Genomic DNA, 20,970 nt, shown 5'->3' on the forward strand with positions numbered 1-20,970 from the left:
CAGATTTTTTTTGTGTAGGATCTCATGGGAGAAGCCCTAGAGAAGTCTTGGAAGAAAAAACCTTAGAGAAGAGGTGACATTTCCTCAAGGAAACAAATGACACAGCAGGTACAAGCAGGAAAAAAGCAGGTCCCAGTGCAGAAAAAAAGCATGGAGACTGGCTGAATTGTGACTTTAGCTACAGAAAGGGAATGCTATAAAAGTGGAAACTGGGTAGATTATGAGACTTATACAAAAAAGTAGATTTTATAGACAGTAGCTCAAAAACACTAAAATATTATCTGAAAGAAAAAATAAAGAATATGGGAAGTAGAATATGTTAAGATGCAAAAAGAAGTTAATAATTTAGGGATATAAGTACAGTAGGGATGAAGAACTAACTACAGATGATAGTGGACCAAAGTGTTATGGACATTTTTCCATTTTCTTTAATTTACAATTCAGTGGAGCAGTACAGTTCAGTATCAGTATTAAAGGCACAAAGTCTCATAGGAGAATTCTGAAAGAGCATGTCAGGGCAAATTTGAAATAAAAAATATATTTTAATAAATTCTTCAGTCTTGATTAGCTTCTTTCTAAGTAGCTTAAAATTATTAAAATTACTCTAAGGGCCATTTCACATGTGTGAATTCATAAAGAAAATAGAGTTACCAGAGGAGAGAAAGGGTTAGGATGGTATCTGTATTTTAAATGAAGAAAAATGAGTGTATGGAAGAAAACAATGACAATTAGTATGGATCTCCGAAAAACATTTTCTTCAAAATAATTTGCTTCTATCAGGGAGTAGCATGACTTGTGATGAAAGAAACTGTAACTGTCACACAACTTTTAATGCAGTGGGAGATGACATTTTCACAAGCAATTTAGTGAAATACAATATAGATGAATGGTGAGTGACCAAGCAGATGAATAATTGTACCAAAACAAATATTAATCGATGACTCTCTTTGAAGCAGAATGATGATGAATGGGGTTCTGCAGAGTCCATTCTGGATACAATTTTGTTCAGTACTTTCATTTAAATTAAGCGATCAGAATAGGACACACACACACATAAATATGCATCTATAAATATGCATACATATATATATAACATTTTTAGATTGCATGGAGCTGAAGAGTACAATAAGCTTCCTGGGAAAGGTAATTAAAATTTGAATAGGAAAAAAATATATGGAATTTTTTTTTCTATTCAGTAGGCAGCAGTAGAAAGTTGTGGTAGAAGATTTTATTTACAAATTGAGCAGGAAAAATAAACTATGAAAATACAGGATGGGTTAATGGATGGTGTGTAGCAAAACCTTAAAAAAAATCTGACAATTGAGGTGAATTGTAAACTGTGCAGAGTGAAAAATGCCATTGAGAAAAAGGTAAAGCTCGTTTGAGGAAGATATGCTGAAACAAGACATATTAAATAATTCTCCCAGAGCACTTAGAACTCTCACCTGTAATCCTGCAGCTGTGTTACTGGATTCTTCAGGAAAATACAGCAGAACCATTATAGTGAGGAGAAAAGTAGTGATAACATGGATACACATGAAGAGTGTTTGGATCAATGTAGGTAATTTAGCCTAAAGAAGAAAAGTTTAGGGGGATAATACGGCACAGTACTGATACTGATTTTTGAAGCATCAGAAGAGATCATGTGAATGGCCCTGAAGGCTCCATTACTGTATGCCTCTAAGACTAGATTAGAGATGTTCCTGATTACTCATTCTTGATTAGCTATCTCTGGCTCCAATTTAAAGTTATTTGAAAAGGTGCTGCCCAGCAGCAGCACTTTTCAACTCAGTTGTTGTAGGAAATGGCAGAGTTCAAATCTTGGAGAAAACAATTGTTATATTTAGAGAATCACAGATGCGTACACAACTCCACCAAATGGTGCAATAAATGTCCTCATGGATTGTCCAGACATCCTTTTTAACAGATCTGTCCTTCTGATATCCTCTCAGTGATCCAGCAGTTCCTGGGATACACATGTTCAAAGCAGCTACACCGTGATTATCTCACCAAGGAGTTCCTAATACCTTTCACATGTCTCCCATACTCACTGGCAGCCTAACTGCTTGGACCATGTCAAACAAACCTCAGTTAATTTCCCTGTCTTTTTTTTTTATAGTGTCCTTTGACACTTTTTTATATCCCATATTATCCTTTGATTCCTTTACCTTCTCCACTTCTTTCATCTACTCCTTTTCCACTTAGTATATGTGAAAGAAAAAAGCTATTTCAGTCTCATGCCCTCATTTTTAACATTTCCCATGATTCTTACAACACCCAGATGCTGAGTGAATGACCAGTGACAATCAAATAGATACAGCTAGAAACTGACATTTACCTTTTTTCTGCACCTCATGCTACTGGTTCACAGGTGGCTGAAGAAAGCATGAGTTTTGATGAAGTTACATACCACTAGATAGCACATACAGATTTAAGTCAACTCATCTTAAAAATCTGGTATAGGATAATATCTATGCAGATATTATATAGATATTTTAGATATTAATTATTATATAGCTATTTCATCTATTTTTACATACATAAAAATAACACAAGCAACAAAAACTTTGTAACAGCACCTCAGTTTCTATTCTATCATTTTTTAAATTAAGTATTTGATATTCATTTTGAAAGAACTCCACTTTCCAAAATCCATATTTTAGTTCCATGAACTACGACACATTCCAAATTTCAGTCTTTCCTCTCTGGAAATCTCTCTAAACTAAATTTAATCAGCTCTCCTGAGCCAAATATCTCCTTTACACATGCAGCTTTGCATTTCTTGGAGAGAGGAAAAGCATCACCCTAGACATTGCTTCAACCCATGCACTGCTCTGAAACCTAACATGAAACATTCATGTGCTTTGGGACGTAGCTACAAGCCGGGCTCCCTCTGGTTTACAAGTCAGACTTGTAACTTAAACTCTGGTTTATAAGAGAGAAGCTCTGCTGACTCCCCATGCTACATGAGTTCAAGAACAACCACCATAATATAGAATGAACAGCTTTTTGTTATTGCAAATATTCTGAAAATCAGGGCTTGGTATTGGTATAAAATCTAGCCAAAAATGAATGATCTGGGACTAATTATGAGTAATCAAAGTAAAAATTCCCAAGTGGGGATGCATGAAAATTGCACCTACAGGCAAGTCATTGCCATTTTAAGAGAACTTCTAAATTTACTGTGAATTTCCTACACCATGGCATTTTTCCCTTTGGAAATGGGAGAAGTCCTAAGAGCCTAAACTGTGGAATTTTCAGTAGAGTCTTCCTTCCTACTGTAGGAAAAATTTGTAACATTAAGAAATAGTTGCCTTTCTGTGCACTTAGCTCTTCCTTTTGCATCCTGCACTACTCTTTTATATCAGGCACAGGACTGGCCCCAGTGGGGCCAGCTGGTCTATCAAACCCCCTTTCTTTCTTTTAGTCCATGAAATCCTCTATCAAGAACCAAATTTCATAGATTCTGAAATTAAAAGTGGAGTTGAAAAGACTGGAACACTGTGTGCCACAAAGTGTGCAGGGAAGCCTGCCCATGCACAGTACAGGGTGACTCAGAAGCATTCCTAACTAACCATAGTGAATCCTGAGCAGGAAATCACTGCTGTCATCATCTTGGAAGGGGACCCAAGGAATGCTTAAAAACAGTTTTATTAATGGGATATTCCTTTCCATGGAGAATATAATTTCATTTTCAGGAATTTCTGCAGTCACTGTGCATATCTCACCTTGCCCATTTTCTGTATGCTGTTTTTAAAGGGTAGGAGATGACCTGAGACACAAAAAGTGTGTGATTGCTAAGAACAGAAGCAGTGATACAGTTGAGGAAAGGGCCTGGAGTGGACATCTTCCATTTTCAACAATGCAGTCATATATGAAATACAAGAAAAAAACACTAAAGAAAAGAGGAAATGAAAGGTAGGAGAGAGAGAGAGAAGGACAGTGTAAGAAGATTGAGTTAGCACATGATGCTGCTAGCTGCTGTGCTAACTTTGGTCATTCTAGCCCTTTCACATCTGCATTTTGTAGTACAGGTGTTAATGTAGTATTGATTTATTTCAGAAGAGTTGTCACCCTAATTCCCTGCTGGTTGCCTCCTTACAAATGTCACAGAACTGAAGTAGGGCACAGTCACAGAATCAAAAAGAAAGATTGTGCTTACATTCAGAAATTACACTACTGATTAATTTCTAAAGATATTCAAGGATGTTTAAAACACAGGGTTTGATCTAGAGTCTCTGACAAAAATCTGACAAACCATATATCCAAAGATATATTTTGCTCTTGTGGTTTATGAGTTTTTCGAGGGGCAGACTCACAAGGACATCAGTCATGAGTGTTCATAAAAATAACAAGCCCAAGGGGCTCCATATGAAAGAGCCAGTAACAGATTATTACAGAAATATACTACTTAAATTATAGTTATCTTTCCTCCACGCAGCAGTAACAAGCAGACAGGGAACATTTCAGCAAATTAACCAAATGGTGGTTATTGTCCCTGAGCCAATAGTGGGGATATGTCTCACTAACCCTTAGTCAATCCTTACTTCATAGTCAGTGGCTTTTCACTTGGGTGCGCCTTCATTTGCTTTTGGTAAGAAGTATAATAAAAACGATGAGTGTCATTTGACAATGACAGCCAAGTCAAACCTGGCTGCTGAAAAGATCTTTTGAAAGCACCGTGCTGGACCTCCATGAGCATCACATTTTATGGGGACAGGTCAGTCATTCTCTAACATTCTCAATGACAGGGACTCTTCCTCATCACTGCATCTGATGATCAAAATTACTAATGCAAGAATGTGATTATCAGAAAAAAAGCAATCAATGCTAGATCATGTGGGGAGAAATTCACTGAATACTTTTGACAAAAACAGGAGGCTGAGTCATCCCAGAACTGTTTGTAAGCTCCTTGTCTATATTTATTCCATCTTTAAGTCTTTGATTTTTTTTTTCCTATATTATATATGCGGGCACTGCTAAGTATCAACATAGTAAATTTTACTTTTCTTTCAGCTGTGGCTGAAATTTTCATGCTTAGAATAAAGTAATCAATGACCTTTTCTAACATTCCCTGAATCACTATTATAATACTGGGAAATACCCATTTCCTAGATCATTGTTTTCACATAAAAGTGCTCTCTGTTTGAAAGGTCATGCTTTCTAAATAATATATACATAAAAATGAATCAATCTTCTCTCTGTGAATGTAAACTGTTATAAACTTTAAGGCAATGCAATAACCTTCTGCCTTGATTTTCATTTAGCTCAGTCAGTGTTAAAATGTTGGCCATTACTGCCGGTAAAACCATCTGTAGATCAGCATGATGCAGTTTCTTGAAAAGGCAGTGATCTAGCCTGTGAAATCATTTGCTGCTCCAAGTCTCATTTTAACATCTATGTCTTCATCTGAGCATCAGCAGTTTGCTCTTAAACATTATTTCTGTCCCTGCAGAAAGCTGGAAATCTCTCCAAGAAACAAGTTAGTAAAAAATGGACTATGAGTCTCCTATTAGTCAGGGTTATTGCCTCTAACTGATTGCCTAGCACCTTCAATGTGGTATGACAACTTTTTTTCTCCCAGGAGAATGAATCTCAAGCCTTTATGTAGGGCAGCTGACAACAGCCTTTTAATGTCTACACAGATACTTTAATACAGATGGCAGCATTAATGAAATTGATGAGTCTTATTCATACTACACTTTACATAATCAAATCAAATCTCTACTGACTTCCAAAAGTGAGTGAACAAATAATATTGTTGTGTTTATCAAATCCACCATTTTTCTGATACTTCTAAGAAGCTTCTCTACATTTTAAAACTCTTATTTTATGGATTTTCTATAAATCTTGAGGAAGAAGTGTGAGGATTCATCTGAGACAGAGCTGCCATCATAGTTATCCTCAAAAATAAGCTTTTCTGATTGAAGAGTTATTTCAGGTTACAGAGTTTGAAGTGCATTTTTAGAAAATAGAAAGAAAGGGAAGGTAATTAAAACAACAGTATATTTAAAGTATTAAATGAATTGGCAAAGATCAAACCAATTTTTGTACAGAAGAAATACAAGCTCATTAGGAGCAGAAAGATGAGCTGTAGACGAAGTACAAGCACAAGAGAAGATTGTGTACAGAAAATGTGTAAGAAAAAATTATTGCTCATTTTACAAATGTTTATATTATATCATTACCTAAAATTTGCCCTCTACAACATTTTGTTTTCTCTTTTGTAAATGCCACAGTTGGGAAAGAGATAAAAAAGTTTACTTGCAATATGCCAGGGAATTTCACAGACATTCTCATAGCAACAGCACGTAAAATGCATTCCTTAATAGATCACCTTAATTGAAAACCTTTGCAGTTACTCTCATTCATCTGATTTTCATCCAGGCAAATAACTAAAGTTGTCATTATCCCTTGGAGGTGTAAGAATGCAGAATATTAATACTAGGTTTGGAGAGCACTGCATTCATGTCTTGCCCAAATTCTTTTTGCTGGAAAACATTCCCTTTGCCAGCTTTTAGCACACTGAACAGAAATTTTCATATATTATCTCTCATATTCTTGATTCAATAGCCACAAATTAATATTAAATTTCAAATCCCTCTAATACATTAATGGGTTTCAGAGTTTCTAAGTGTTGATATCAACACAGCATGATTAGGACTCAATTAAATGTATTTTCAAATATCACAGTCATTTTAACTATAAACTCTTGGGCTTGGTTTGGTTTCTTTTGTTTGCTTGTTTTTATTTCTGTAAGAAATACACATCCTAAAAAGGCAAGTGATTGATCATTATTAATTTCTGATGCTCAAAAATCTATACAAGATAAAACAGAAGTTGCAGGGTTAATTTCACTATTTTACTTTACATATCAAGAATAATCAAAGCCAAAAGGCATTTTTTAGCTTAAGGAGAACTGTAATTCCCTGAGAAAAAAGTAATTTCACCTTGTCACAGATTTTTTAATTTTCTTGTTCTAAAGGTCTTTGTTTCAATGTTTTTCTTCCTCAGAGTGTACTGGCAGTTCCCCTAGGTAGCTACTCCCACTGGCTTTTATTAAACTTGCACACTATTATTTTCTTTTATTTGATTTGGTATGGATTTTTCCTTTCTTGTATTTATCATGTGTTTCTCATGAAGGCCTCATACTGTGAAGCCCAGAACCAGACACAGCATGCCAGGTGTGGCCTCACCAATGCCAGCTAGAGGAGATGTGTCACCTCACTCACCCTTAGGCATCTCTCCTAAGGCAGCCCAGGACACCACTGGCCTTCTCTGCCAGGTGGGCCCATTGCTGATGTTTCAATGCAGCATCCACCAGCACTCCCAGGCTCTTTTCTGAAGGGACCCTCAACTGGATGTGCCATTGCAACACTTGCAGAAGCCCATAGGATGTTGCTTCCTCCAGGGATTAATAAGAATATTCTTATTATCAGAATAAGAAGTAAGCCACAGTGACAATATAACTCCCCACACTACTTAACTTCAGTGCTGACCAAGTCCTGCCATCCCAGAATATAACCAGGAAAGGAAGGACCACTCTCAAACTGGGAAGGAACAGAAAATAATGAGTGTCATCTGCAGGCTGACAGAAATGTAGGAAACTGATGTGGGCTGCCACTGCTGTGGACATAACACCATTTGATTTTGTGAAAAAGTGAAAGGATTTTGTCCCAGACTAAACAGTAAAGAACAGGATTCCTGGCTATTTGCACAAGCTATTGAAACGCCAGGTGTTATATATGCCAACATTGTTTTTCACAAACATCTAAATATTCATGAACCAAAACAGGTCCCCTCTAGCATACGGGTAAGCTGATGGGCACATTAGGCATACTTCTGATTTTGTAGTCATTAAAACATTGTCATGCCTAGAAATCTGGCAGGCTGTATTTTGGATTTTTTTTTTTTTAATCAACACATTGAAAATATCATAAAAACAAATTTTTTCCTTCCTAAAATTGTGACTGACTGTGGTCAGCAAATAAATCCTGCAGATGCTGCAGATTAAAGTCTGTTATTTCTAGGATTGATGATTTCAACTATTTATTTTGGGGTTTCATTGATTGCACCATTCAAACACCACAGTCTAGGACAGATGCTACAAGTCGGATCACACGCAGAATTTTGAGGAATGTGAAAAAATAACCCTGTATATTTAATTCACCATCAATTTTCTCAGTGCTATAAAATGATTGCTTCCTGTTTGAAGGATCCTAAGAAGCAGTAAGTTGTACCATTGAGTAGCCAGTAAGAACTGAGGTTCTTAGCAGCCAGCCAAGGAAATTTCAGGAAACTTCAGGATTTAATCTTGCTTATTATCTGTGTGTTCATAAATGTTAGTAGGAGTGGGAACAAAGAAAGTATTTATTAACAGTAGCCACTGCCCTAAACTGCATCCAATAAATTGAGCTGTGTCTCTTCTGCATCACTGTGATGAAAACCCTTTATACTCTGTAGTGTTTGGGCCACTGACATGGGGCAAGACTAAAGATCTAGAAATCTTCTCTTTTAGCAAGACTCAAGAGACACAGAGGTTTGGTGAAGCACCTTTGACTTTTTGTCCCATGCAGACACTCCTAAGTAACACAAAAAAGGTCTAAGTTTATATAAACTTTCCCTTTGCACAGAGAGATAGAGGAAGATATTAAGCTTTTGCTAAAAAGTTGTTTATAAAAAACTAGCTCCAAGCTGTTTTTGGTTTTGCTCCATAAATCTTTTCCCATAATTCACCTCTACAACTTTTTCTCTCCTAATGATGAACACAAATTCAGTGAAAGTGACCTTAAATTCTGGCAAGAAGAAAGAAGAGTTCTGAAGATTTACTGTGAGGGAAAGAGGAGTAGGGATAAAACACAGAGAATATGTCTAAAGACTTAATTGCTTTACTTTTATTATTAAAATTCCTGCCACAAGATGTCTCTGAGCTAAAACTCTGTCTTGGTCCTGGCTTACATTAAGTTCCTGTCTACAATATTATTGCAGCCCTAATGGCAACATCATCTGCCTTCTGTGGCACACAGAGCAACTGGCCTGTGAGGCTCCAGAGGAAACCATGAACTTTCCTACCTTTTCTCCAGCCACAGAAAACATGAGACCAGCCCATGTTTTGCATTTTTACAGATGTATTGCCCATTTTAAGATAGTCACTTGGTTTTGTTTTACATTTTCTAAAAGCACAGACAAAGCTAGAATATCACTATGGAAAAATAGCATATCACTACTATATACTGTAATTGTTCTTTTGATCTACAAAATATTCAGAAGGATTGTGGAGAAACTGAGCTAGCAAACTTCAAACATACCATATTACATTCTCTTCATTTTCACTTAATTTTCCTCCCCTGTTCTCAAGAAGAAATTATAATTTAAAACCTCACATGTTTGCAAGAGACCATATGCATAGCATGTGGACCTGCAACATTGTTTCAAAAATGGAGGCATTATTATGTAGAAAATTCAAAACTGCAAGTGTAATATAAATAGAATTATGTAAAAATAAATAGCTTAGCTTCTTCCAGCTGGTGCAGGACCACAAGGAAAACTTCTGGATGATTAATACTCAATACTTATTTGAAATAAACTGCAGATGGTTTCAGCTAGTTCTTGGCTAGCATAACAGAACTATTTCTAAATAAAGATAAGAGCTATATAAAGGCACTAAAAATTGAAATTAAAAAATGTTTGTTTGGTTTTCTGATATTCACTTTGCATGAACATTTACAGTCTCCATTTATCAAAAACTGTAGAAGACTGGGACTGTCAATGAGAAAGATAAAAAGTGAAGTTATCCTGACATGTTTGTGTTCAACAAAGAAAAAATCCTCTTGCATGATACAAGAAAAACAGTAGAGAGGCAGGACAGAACTGACTATAGGTGGGAGTCCATACTTTGATATACTACCTGTGAATGCTTTTTTTTAAATCAGGAGATTAATATTGTAATTTTTTTATTCCCTGTTGTCTTTAATTTCAGCAATGAATTATTGTATTGCCTCATGGAGGATGTTAGCACACAGTTAACCCCCTACCCTGAGGGCATGCACTTTGACAGGGAATGTACCACGGTGCCAGTGAAGGTGAGCTCTCGCCAAAAAATGCCATTTGCAGGGCCGTGGGAAAGGCAAAGCAAGGGTCATCCAGCCCATGGGTCACCTGCACCAGAATGCTGGGGACAGCATTCTTTCAAGCAAGAAATGCTACCCAATGCTACCACTCCTTATGTCTGCCCATTCTACAAAGGAGGGAGTTATGGGAAATAGAGACAACCTTTCCCTTGCCTCAGCCACTTGGTTAGCATTTCTACTGCCTCAGAAACACAGAAAAATGGGGCATTTTTTATCTCATAGAAAAGTAATGTTATGAATGCAGGACTGCCACCCAGAGATGCCAATAATAATTAATCATCTGGAAATGCACTTGAGTGACTGTATTTACATGCTGATGCCTTTCAATATCAAAAATATCTATTATGTGTTACAATTATGTATTTAATCTTGGAATATAAAAAATCTCTTCCTGGGTCTTGTTCAGCTTCCAAGTAAGGAGAGACCATTAAAAGAAAGCATTAGGCAATGTTTCATTTACTTGAAAGCAGGAGATTGAATTTCTATTAATCAGCAGTAGAAAATATTCAGTAAACTTCACACAGTGATATCCAGGTGGCACCATATCTACAGAAATTACCTCCATTATGGAAAAAACAGACTGAAAAGTGTGATGAACGTGCAGAAAGATGTTAGCAATTATGATAAACTGTTCTGCTAGGATCTTTGGAAGCTACCTCATGAGAAACTGATGGCTGGCCCTTTGGGCAGGTTGGTTACTGTACTGACTTGGTAGGGTTGTCCTGAACCTGTCACCCCACCTGTCACTCTGCCTTGTCTGCAGGGAACTCAGGCTGGCACATCAGCTCAGGTAATCTCAGCACCCATAATGCAGGTTACTGTGGAGACAGCTGGCTGGACAAATGAAAAAGAAAACCTGATAGAAAAGGGATACCATTACTTATGGTTTCTGAAAATATTGCATTACATATTAGACAGAAGTGTCATTAAAATACAAGTTCTTACAGTATGTATATGTGTAAGATATGCCTCCATATTAAAATCTCTAGAGATGTTAATCTTTACAAGTGACACAGGGAAAGGCATGTTGCTTTCTAGATATTAAAAACCTGTAGATAACAGCCTGAGAGGGCAGAATGACCAGGCATCCTGAGTAAAATTAATCCCTTTTAAAGAATAGTAGACATCATTATGATCAAGTTTTCTACATGCCTGTGCCTTTAAAGTTCCAGAAAAATCCACAGATTTCCACTGCTAAAATGACCAATTGCAAAGTTATGCTAGATCAAACTGGGGGGGAAACAAAAAGAAAAAAAACAACAACAACAACAAAAAACCCACCACCACCACCAACAAAAACAAACAAACAAAAAAAAAATTAAAAAAAAGACACAAACACACAGACAAAAGTCACAGTGCTGTGCAGGAGGAAGCTGCAAATATTTGGAGGAGTGAGACATGTTAGGGAGCTCACCCAGTAAAGCTTCAGAAGACCTATTTAAAATACATATGCTAGTTTATTAGAAGAAAACCAGAAATGTTCAGGCAGCACTAAGGTAGTAGTACCATTGCAGCCTTTCAGGATTCAGAAGACACACTCAATAGTTTATGAAGACTACTAGCCTTGACACAGATATGCAAGGAAAATTATTCAAATTAGTAAATTCCTACTGCAAGAGCAACCAGTGTTTGAAGCAGTTATGCAAGACAATTCAAATTTTCAATTCAATGGAAAAAATTAAAAATAATAAAATCAAAACACTCTAGATTTTATGCAAATCAAAGACTTGTGTTTGTTCTTAGTAACAAGTCTATCATTCCTATCTTTCATTAAAAATCCCTGCTTCAAAAAGAGACTATTCTTAGATTTAAAATCACTCTACAGTTTTATCCAGAAAAGGCTAGTAAAACATTATCTGCTAATATGAAGCCCATAACTGCTGATATAGCCCTGAGATCAAATAGTTTGCCGAGCATATATAATATATTCATCTCTAAACAATAACAACAATAAAAACAACAACAACAAAAACAACAACAACAAAATTGAAGAGCAGAAAAAATGTTAGTTTCAGCAGGGAGAATGAAAAACATCCTGGAGATGAAACTGTAGTATCCTCTGGGGTGCAGAACAAAGAGTTGATTTTATTGGGAAAACAATTACAGAAGTCAGATATCTTTAACTTTCAGAGATAAAAGGCTTCAAGGGGAAGAGGCTCTAATGGCATACACTGAATAGATGCCAGGGATGGCATTCTGGTGCCTACAGGGACATGCCTACATCTCAGTCACCCAGCCTAGGCTCTGTTTAAAGACACAGGGAAGCAGCCAGTCTCAGAAGGGATTCCCTCTGATTTCACCAGTGAAAAAATGAAGCATGGACTGATGGCTCATGTACCATCTGTACACTTGTCTGTGTGTACATGTAACCTCTTCGCTACCTTGGAAATCAATATCATAAAAGTACTAGAACTGCTGTACTGTTGTTTTTCTTTATGAAAATAAACAGCATATGCATGAACATCTGTTAATGTATATAATTCTGAACTATATTGTTAATTATAGCTTCAATAATTGCTTCACTGTGACATTTGCTGCAATAAATATGAAATATCTTGAATCTATTTTCAAACAGCTCTGCAGTAAGCCAAGAACAGTTTACAATTTAACTTTACTACCTCAGTAGTAAAGTTAAATTAAAACAGGCTGAATTGGTTTTTTTGACAGGAATTGAACAAATGCTTAGCTGGTAACTAAATCTGTCCCATTTCCTTCCCAGTGTAGAATTTTATAGACTGTCTATGATTTATTTTTTTTTTAGTAAAACCAAATTATTAGCTCGTAGAAAGTTATATATTAATTTAACAGCACTTCTCATCTGTTCTTAGGCACTACTTGTGTATACAACATTTTTGTCTGGGTTATTTTTATTTCTTGTAGTGTTGCAGGACTCTTCTGTGAATTTAATACCTGGCTGAAAAGCTGAATCCAGGATGTCTGCAGTCAACAGCATTTCATAAATGGCTTTCCCCTTCTGCAGCAAGGTATTTCATAAATATTTTAGGACAGATAGTCATAATTTGACATTCAAGCTGTGATAGTTAAATAGGATTGATTACATAATTTGCAGAATGCCAAAAGACTGAAAAATACTCTGCACAAAAAAAAAAAAAAAAAAAAAAAAAAACAGAACAAAAAGCTGCAAGGCTTTAAATCTTTGACGGAAAGTTAACAGAAACATGGTGACACTGCAGAAACTTGCCAGCACTTTCTTCTCTGGGTAAAAATATACCTTGTCTGTTGGAAGATTGAGGCTATAAAGGCTATTTTTTACCTTGGTGTGCCACTAAATTGTCATTGTTTTACTCAGCCAGGAGACTGATGTATGAATCTAGGAATAAATCAGCATGTTTCCATTCAGTTTTTCATCAGGAGGTGGTGTAACCACAGTTTACCTGTAGTGTATTGATCTGGATGGATGCAAGTCAGCTGGGTTTTGTGTTATCCTAACATTGGTGAGGTTATCACAAGCAAAACTGGTATCAAAATTGCTACAATAACAAAAAAAAAAAAAGCTTTTTTTTTTCCTAATAAAAGCAGTGAATTAAGCCCATTTTAAATAAATTCTTATCACTTCTCATCAGGTTGATTTTAGGCCAAATCAAATAAACTCAGAGTTCAAAAATGCATTTTCTGGTGCATGTCCCTGTACCACTGAAGCACACATTCATTCGATTTTCAAAAGTGCATACACACAGTCAAATTTCTATTTAAGTGCTTTTTTTCTATCTAAACGCAATCCCACAGATAAGTCTTGTGCACACATTCACTGTATTTAAGAATTTCAGCAAAGTCTTCAAAAGAAGATATCTCAGAAATTGCTAACAACTGTTGATCAGAATTATCTAATGACATGATGAACCTGATAAATGAAACAGCATTCATTGACAGAGAGAATACAAAAGTGATGTCCACTGTGCTATTTCTCACAGCCCACCACAGATCCAGAGGTCAGAAAAACCTCCGGATAGATAAGAGAATAAATATATAACAGAAAACAACAGAGTGTAGCTCATTGTTTGAACTTATTTGAATTTTATGACATTGTACAGTACATACTCCATCCGAGTCTGTTGCTCCTCTGCATCCTTCCAGTGTAAATTATTAGGGGTTTCTTCCATTAAAGAGCATGAAGTCACAGAAGTCTTGAGTTCCTGAAAACAGAAGGGAAAGAAATATATGACAAGAGCTCTTGAAATCACAGCTTGGAGAGAGTATAAAATGACTGTTGACCATCAAAAGATAAATTAGGGGCCATTTCAATGATAGGAAACAGCTGAATAAAATCAAAAGAGACTTTTTCACACTATGGGACAGTCAATCATGTAACACATTGTCAAAAACTGCACAGATGTCAAAATTCCATTTTAAAAGTTTAAAAGTTACAAGGGTATCACAGAAAAATGTAGAGACAAATAGCTAAGAAATACCAAAACAAAGCAAAACAATGTTATAGAATAGTTTGGATGAGAAGGTCTCTTAAAGATCATCAATTTCCAATTCCCCTGGCATAAGCAGCAATGCTGCCTAGTAGATCAAGTTGCCCAGGGCCCCAAAACCAAACCTTTAAACTGCAGATGTCTTTAAACTGGAGTTTACGTCTGGGAAACTTCGAGAGATGTTTGTCCTGCTCTTTTACTCCTCCCTGAGAATGTGCTGTGGGCCACTAAGATGGCATATGAAGGTAGGAAAGCACTGATCTGGACAAGTTTGACTATTCCAATGCTCCCATAAGCCTCAGGTCAAAGTACACAGTGACCAGGATAAAACAATAATATTAATAAAGAAAAAAAAAATCCATGTGATTTTCCATAAATTTTATAATCCCTGGTTCCTTGAAATTTATATTAATGGCCCATATATGTTAATGTATCCAAATTGGAAATAATAACCCCTTTCAGAAGCAAATCTTTCTTACTGCTCTTTAGAAGCAATGATTACACCACACGTTACCAATTTAATGGAAAGAGTACATTTGGCAGAAACATATTTAGGAGAAAAATGTGAGCAAAATTAAAGTACAGGTATTAAGCAGATTTGACAGTAGGGTACGAAAGCAGCATGAAATTAAATTATGCTAAGAGGCAATGTTTAAAATGACTGATCTCCACCAGAGTGCTACTGCATTCATGTCAAATATTCTGTGCCCTCAAATGCATAACAAAGAGCATACCAGGTTCCAGAGGCAGCAGAAAAGATTAATAAAGTGGAAATGCTGAACATGGGGAGCTGAATACTATTTTGATTAAAAGACCAGCCAGTTTGATACGGTCAGATCGCGTAACACTTTAACACATCAAGTATCCCTTAATACGAAGGGCAACATTAAAAACTGGTCTTTGACTTGAGAAGCAGGAAGAGACCTTGCAACAACATCGCAACATGATGGCATTTAAAATTTTTTAGCCAAGTTAAAGGTGATCTCCAGGATTTTAATTCTGAACATACTGTCTTGCACTTTATACCATAGGGTTTTCTGCTAGAGCCAACACTGAGTCATGTCAGTGTCTCACAGGAGGAAGAATAATTTTAATTAAGTGACAAAGCTGGACAATAGAGATTAGGGTTAGGGTTAAGTTTAGGGTTCTGAATGCTACACAGAACCCACCTTATCTCTAATTCCTACTTTTCTAGGAAGTATTTAATATGTAGGTTTTACATGGACTAAAACTATGCAACATTTTTGCTGTTTCCCTCTTCCTTTTACTGCTGCTTGAAGATGGAAGGAAAATAAAAGAATTTTACATAGTATGTCACAAAAATAGGCACCAATGTACAACACAGAAGAGGAAACAGACTGAGCTAGTAGACCCACTACAGCACAATGCAGTGTCATGAAGCAATGCTGGCATCCATCTGGAAGCAGCATCATTATGTTCATGTAGAGTCTCACCCAGAGATGCTTCTGCCTGTCTTGGTGGAAAGAACCAGAGAAACCAGTAACAGCCTTTTGATTTCCCTGCAGAGAATAGTCATGCCTGTGAATTAAGCTCTCTGAAGTGGTAGGGGTGAATTGAGATATTCTCATTTAGTTTAGATGCTGTGAATTTTCTCTGGGTTCCAGTGAAGCCTCTCAGCTCAAACATGGGTAGTCCTTGATGATCTTTCAGACTGTTGTAGGAAAGGAACAGCTTTGACTACAAAATGCTGTTGAGCAGCAGCTGCTGAACCTCCACACACAGAAAATTTGTGGTCCTAGTGGAAGTAAATTAAATTTTTTCTGCTTTCACATCAATTCTCCTATTATGGCCTCTTTCAGGTTTTGATGAAGTTTGTTGGTATAAAGATTGTAAATTTCCATTGGTAGCAACACCTCAATGAGATTCGTCTTTATGGTAATAGTTTATAATTTTTATTGCTTTTAAATAACATCTAGACAATTAAGTGTTATAACCAGTGACAAACAGCAATCAAGGTTTCTCATCTTCCCATACTATTATCTCATTGTCATTTAATTAACCTCTCCTTCACTGTAACACCTTTTGGAGGCTCATAAATTTGCACTTAGACTCAAAGCAGTCATCAGATGAATTCTGCACTGAACTGCAATGATGTAACTATGTTTTGCCATACAAATGCATAAAGCCTGTAACTCTAATAATAGACCCTTCCCTTTTCCTGCACTCTAGTATGTGTTTTCCACATAAGCCTTTTAGTCCTAATATAATTTCTATCCACAAGACTGAAATTGACAGAAGAAAGAGAAACTTCGGAAGTTCTAGAATAAACTGCTTTATGATGTAACTGATATTTGTTTAACCATGGAGTTACAAGTGCTCCATGGTACAGGAGCAGCAGAATTGTAGAAGACTGCCTTAGTGCACTCCATGATAGAAATTGGTCTGGTTTTTCTAAATAGGTACAAATTTTCTAAACATGTTCAAATTTCATCATAAGCAAGGCCTAGAACACCAAGAAAAAAAATGACAGCAAGTATATGAATTAAGTCTGTCACAAAACAAATTTTTGCCATAATTATCCCACAGAAATAACTCTTGGTAATTTTGTATAGTCCTTTGCATTTGAAATTTTTCAGCCAATTCTTAGATAGTCATTAGTCTCACAACTCCCCGTTTCCCAAACATCATTATCACGAGTTTAGAGAGAGAATTTTCTCACTGAACAGAGCAATTTGTGCAGAGACATACAATTAAATAATAAAATTCAAAAGCTAAACTCCTTGCCTCTCTTCAAATTAATTTATAATTTTCCACTTTCAGTCTGTAAACAGGGCTACAGACTGAACTAAACAGATTGTCCCCTGAGGGAATATTCTGGGAAATAAGAGAGTAACACTACTCTTTCAAAATAATAAATGCTGTTCTTTGCCAATTATGCCATATAGATGAGAAGTGCAAAAGCAGTAAGAGGAAAGAAAAAAAGTAACATGAAAAGGTTCTTCAAATGCTAACACACAGACAATAGGAAACATGTTAAAGCAGCCTTCACCAAAGATGGGCTAAATAACCTAGTGCAGGCCCCACAAGAAGGTGATTTCCAAACAGGAATTCATGCATTTTGATGATATTTGTCTGATACAATGACAAAATTGCATGACCAACTCCACAAATCGAATTCACAAGGCATCAATAAATGCTTAAACTCTCTGCTCATTGAAAGATAAGGGAGCTGGATGTGATTCTGAATTCCAGCTAGCTAAGCAGTGGAAGGTTTGTATTGATCATCACAAAATGATGAATGGAGGAATGAATGTGCCTGCAATCCACCCCTGTGATTCCTTGTCCATTTTGCTGTCTATACCCTAACATCTAGGTGAAATCAGTATTCAAAACCATTATTTTGTACACTGATTTTTTTATTATTATTTAAAAAACTGCTCCTTTTCTCTCTTTAGAAAAGCAGTGACCAATTCCCTTCTTCCCATGAGAGCCCAACAGTTAGGCAGCACCACAGCTATCGAGACAGCTTGGGTCCTATACCCTCTACATTCCTATGTACTTAAAATCATAGCTTATGCATCCCAAGAATAGGCATATAATCAATCAATAAGCCTAGAATTAAGCTATAGAATTATTGGAGAAGAATCTTGCTCAGTCTCATAAAACAGAATCAATTACTCTGTAAACATGTCCAGGTACAAACCAGCCAGGAATAAAAATTGTTTAAAATATCAATCAATACCACTGCAAATGTGTATTTGCAGTACTGGCAGCTGAACAACTGACCATAAATAATTTCCAACTGGCAATTAAAAAGGATAACTTTTCAAACACAACATTTTATAACAGCTTCCTAACAGAATGAATAAGAACAAGAAAATCTATCCAGGCTTTAAGGTAGAGCCTGAAAATTTTTTAGGGGGATTTCAGGAGGTGCTGGCAGGTGTGACTTGAGCTACTGACCCAGAGTTCCTTCCCCTCTATTTCTATGCTCCTGCATAGCAGGATCTCAAGTGATGTGGCCCCTGGCTATTTAAATGACTAGAAGAGCCATTAAGAATGTACATATTAAAGCTGGGATAGAAGATACTGACTAATTGACATTAAAGCATTTAAGTAGACACTGAAAAAGCATGCTATCATCTCAAGCTGTTTGACAGAATCTGCTGAGTACAAACAGATTCACAACTATCCCTGTGAATCTGAGAGGGTATCTAGGGGAAGAACCTACTAGCCCTACAGGTCTATGCTTTCAAGCTAAAAGGAAAAGTAATCTCATCCAAGGCTAAAAGGAGTGAAGGCAGATGTTTAAAAGACAGGGAGTTAATTTAAACTCCTGAAGTTCTATTTAGGCACCATATGGTTGTATTTTCAAAAACACATGGATGATTTAGGAGCAAAAGCCCTTCTCAAAGACACTGGGGCATGGACACCTTAGAAACTGCTACCCAGCTGAGGGTGCATCTCTCTGAGAATTAGGGTTTGTGTCATTTCATACAATCATAGTTCTGCAAAATGACAAATAACCTCTAAGCAGCTGTTGACATTCTCAAAAGCTGTATTTTAACTCCTGGCACCACATGGCAAAAGTGCCTCGTTGCTTTTTCTGTATGCCTGAACGGTGGCGCTTAGCTTGTTAAAAATGTACCCTGCTGGGCTGAACATAAAACCTGTTAAAGTACAATTGACCTGCAGGGAAGGCATAACCAACCTCAGCTCAGCATCACCTACTAGCATGTAGAAAAGACAGCCCTTCACTGGCTAGAAAAAGTCTGCAAAAGCACATATTGAGATACTTTAAAAAATGACAGTCCTGAGGTTTGGATTAGAAATTTACATTCATTTCCATAAGAATTCAGCCCACCCACAACTCAGGCAACTGAGGATCTCTAAGGCAAATTGTCTTCCATTGTAATTTTCCATTCAGGGATTATAACCTTCAGCCTCACTGCGCGTGGATCTGATGATTTCACTTGCTTCCTGGTTTCAAAATAAACAGTACAACTAAAAACCCCGAGCAAACATGGGAGTTTCATGCCTGTTTTGTTTTTCTGAGAACTATTCCCTTCACATTGGGTTTATGATAAGAACTTTGGGAAAAAAAGGTCATGAATCTATTTGTCTTTGGAAGTGAATAGGTCTGCAAACTCACTCTGAAAATTTGAATTTTGCTTCTTGTCCCCTTTCATAACCTCTCTAGTTCTGTTTTAGGATTGAGATTCTAGTCTTTTCCACCATGTTTCACACAAGTAGTTTTCATTTGAAGAAATGTTATGATTCTTTAGATCTAAAAACTGGGTCTATAATGATTCAAAAACTACTTCAAAATGTGATTAGGTCATGCCAACAGATTGTCTCAGCAAGGCAGTTGGCTAGAAAAACATCAAATACTAATATAAATAATATATATCTTGTTATATGACGGCTTACCTTTGCATGATGAATTACCTTTCTAGTAAAGGTTTTCCTTTTTATACTGGCTGGACACATGTACAACTAGCTTGTCTCATGGGCACCTAAAACAAATTACTTAAACACTTCAGGAAAGTGAATTGTGCATGACCCCATGTTTAACAGCTGTTAGAGGATTTGGACAATTCTAGTTTACCATCAGTTTTCTGCTAACACACTGTAAATTTCCGGAATGATATTTTTTCCAGTGTCTTAATTTTACTTGCTGTAAGAGCTTGTTTGTCTTTCATTAGCAATGCTTCATTTCTTTTTTGTCCAGGAACAAAAATATGTAAACATGCCCTTGTTGATGGTGAGTAACCTTTCTTTCCATTTTTCTTTCAGCTCTTGCTGACTTCCAAAAAAAAAAAAGCTAAATAAAATATAACACCTGAAAGTATAACACTCAGACAAGTTGTGCAATATGAGCAACTTTGCAAAGCTCAAGCCAGACCATTGCAACTCCAAACTTTCTTCAGCTGTAACCTCCACATGAAGAATTAATGGAGTGCAGGCACGCCGCAGGCAGCACAGCCAAGGTAGCTCTGGAAGCAGCAGCAGAGCTGGTGCATCCCCTGAGCCAGCTCATCCTGCCAGGAGGAGCACACTCCTGGCTCACCTGCTGCACACCACTGTGGGTTTGGGATGCACAGCAGCTTCCACACAGCATGGCAGAGCTGGGCAGAGCTCCCCTGCACTCCAAGGTCTCTGCAAAGAGCAGCTCTGAAGACACGGGGACAGTGAACTTCTTCAGCCTGGCCCAAAGCAAAGCAAGCCCCCAGCACAGCTGAACGTGAGACCATCTCCTTCTCTCCCCCTGCAGCTCTGATACGGTGACCAGATGGTGCTTCTGACAGTGAGAAATATTGTGCTGGCTTTAAAATAGAGTTAGCAGTATTTCTCCTGGGTGCATCTCCCAGAGAAGATAAAATGCAAAATGGCAAAGATGTGATTACATCCAGGAGTGGAGGCAATGATGAAGTCTTACT

At 36.8% G+C, this 20,970-nt stretch overlaps 1 protein-coding gene across 6 annotated transcripts in view; it reads right to left on the reverse strand.

Moving 5' to 3' along the window:
- The window catches only part of LOC110476021 (uncharacterized), a 212,573-nt gene that overhangs the window by 123,942 nt on the left and 67,661 nt on the right, over nucleotides 1-20,970 (reverse strand). For all 6 annotated transcript variants that reach the window (XR_014954269.1, XR_014954270.1, XM_085576622.1 and 3 more), the window contains exon 3: nucleotides 14,190-14,284. Coding sequence is in view for 4 of the 6 variants with exons in the window: in XM_085576622.1 (XP_085432748.1) it covers nucleotides 14,190-14,284 (95 nt within the window). In the remaining 2 variants the exon portion in view is untranslated. The remainder of the gene's footprint in view (nucleotides 1-14,189; nucleotides 14,285-20,970) is intronic.

The sequence above is a fragment of the Lonchura striata genome, chromosome 3 (genome assembly GCF_050655825.1).
Source record: "Lonchura striata isolate lonStrDom1 chromosome 3, ASM5065582v1, whole genome shotgun sequence".
NCBI lineage: Eukaryota > Metazoa > Chordata > Aves > Passeriformes > Estrildidae > Lonchura > Lonchura striata.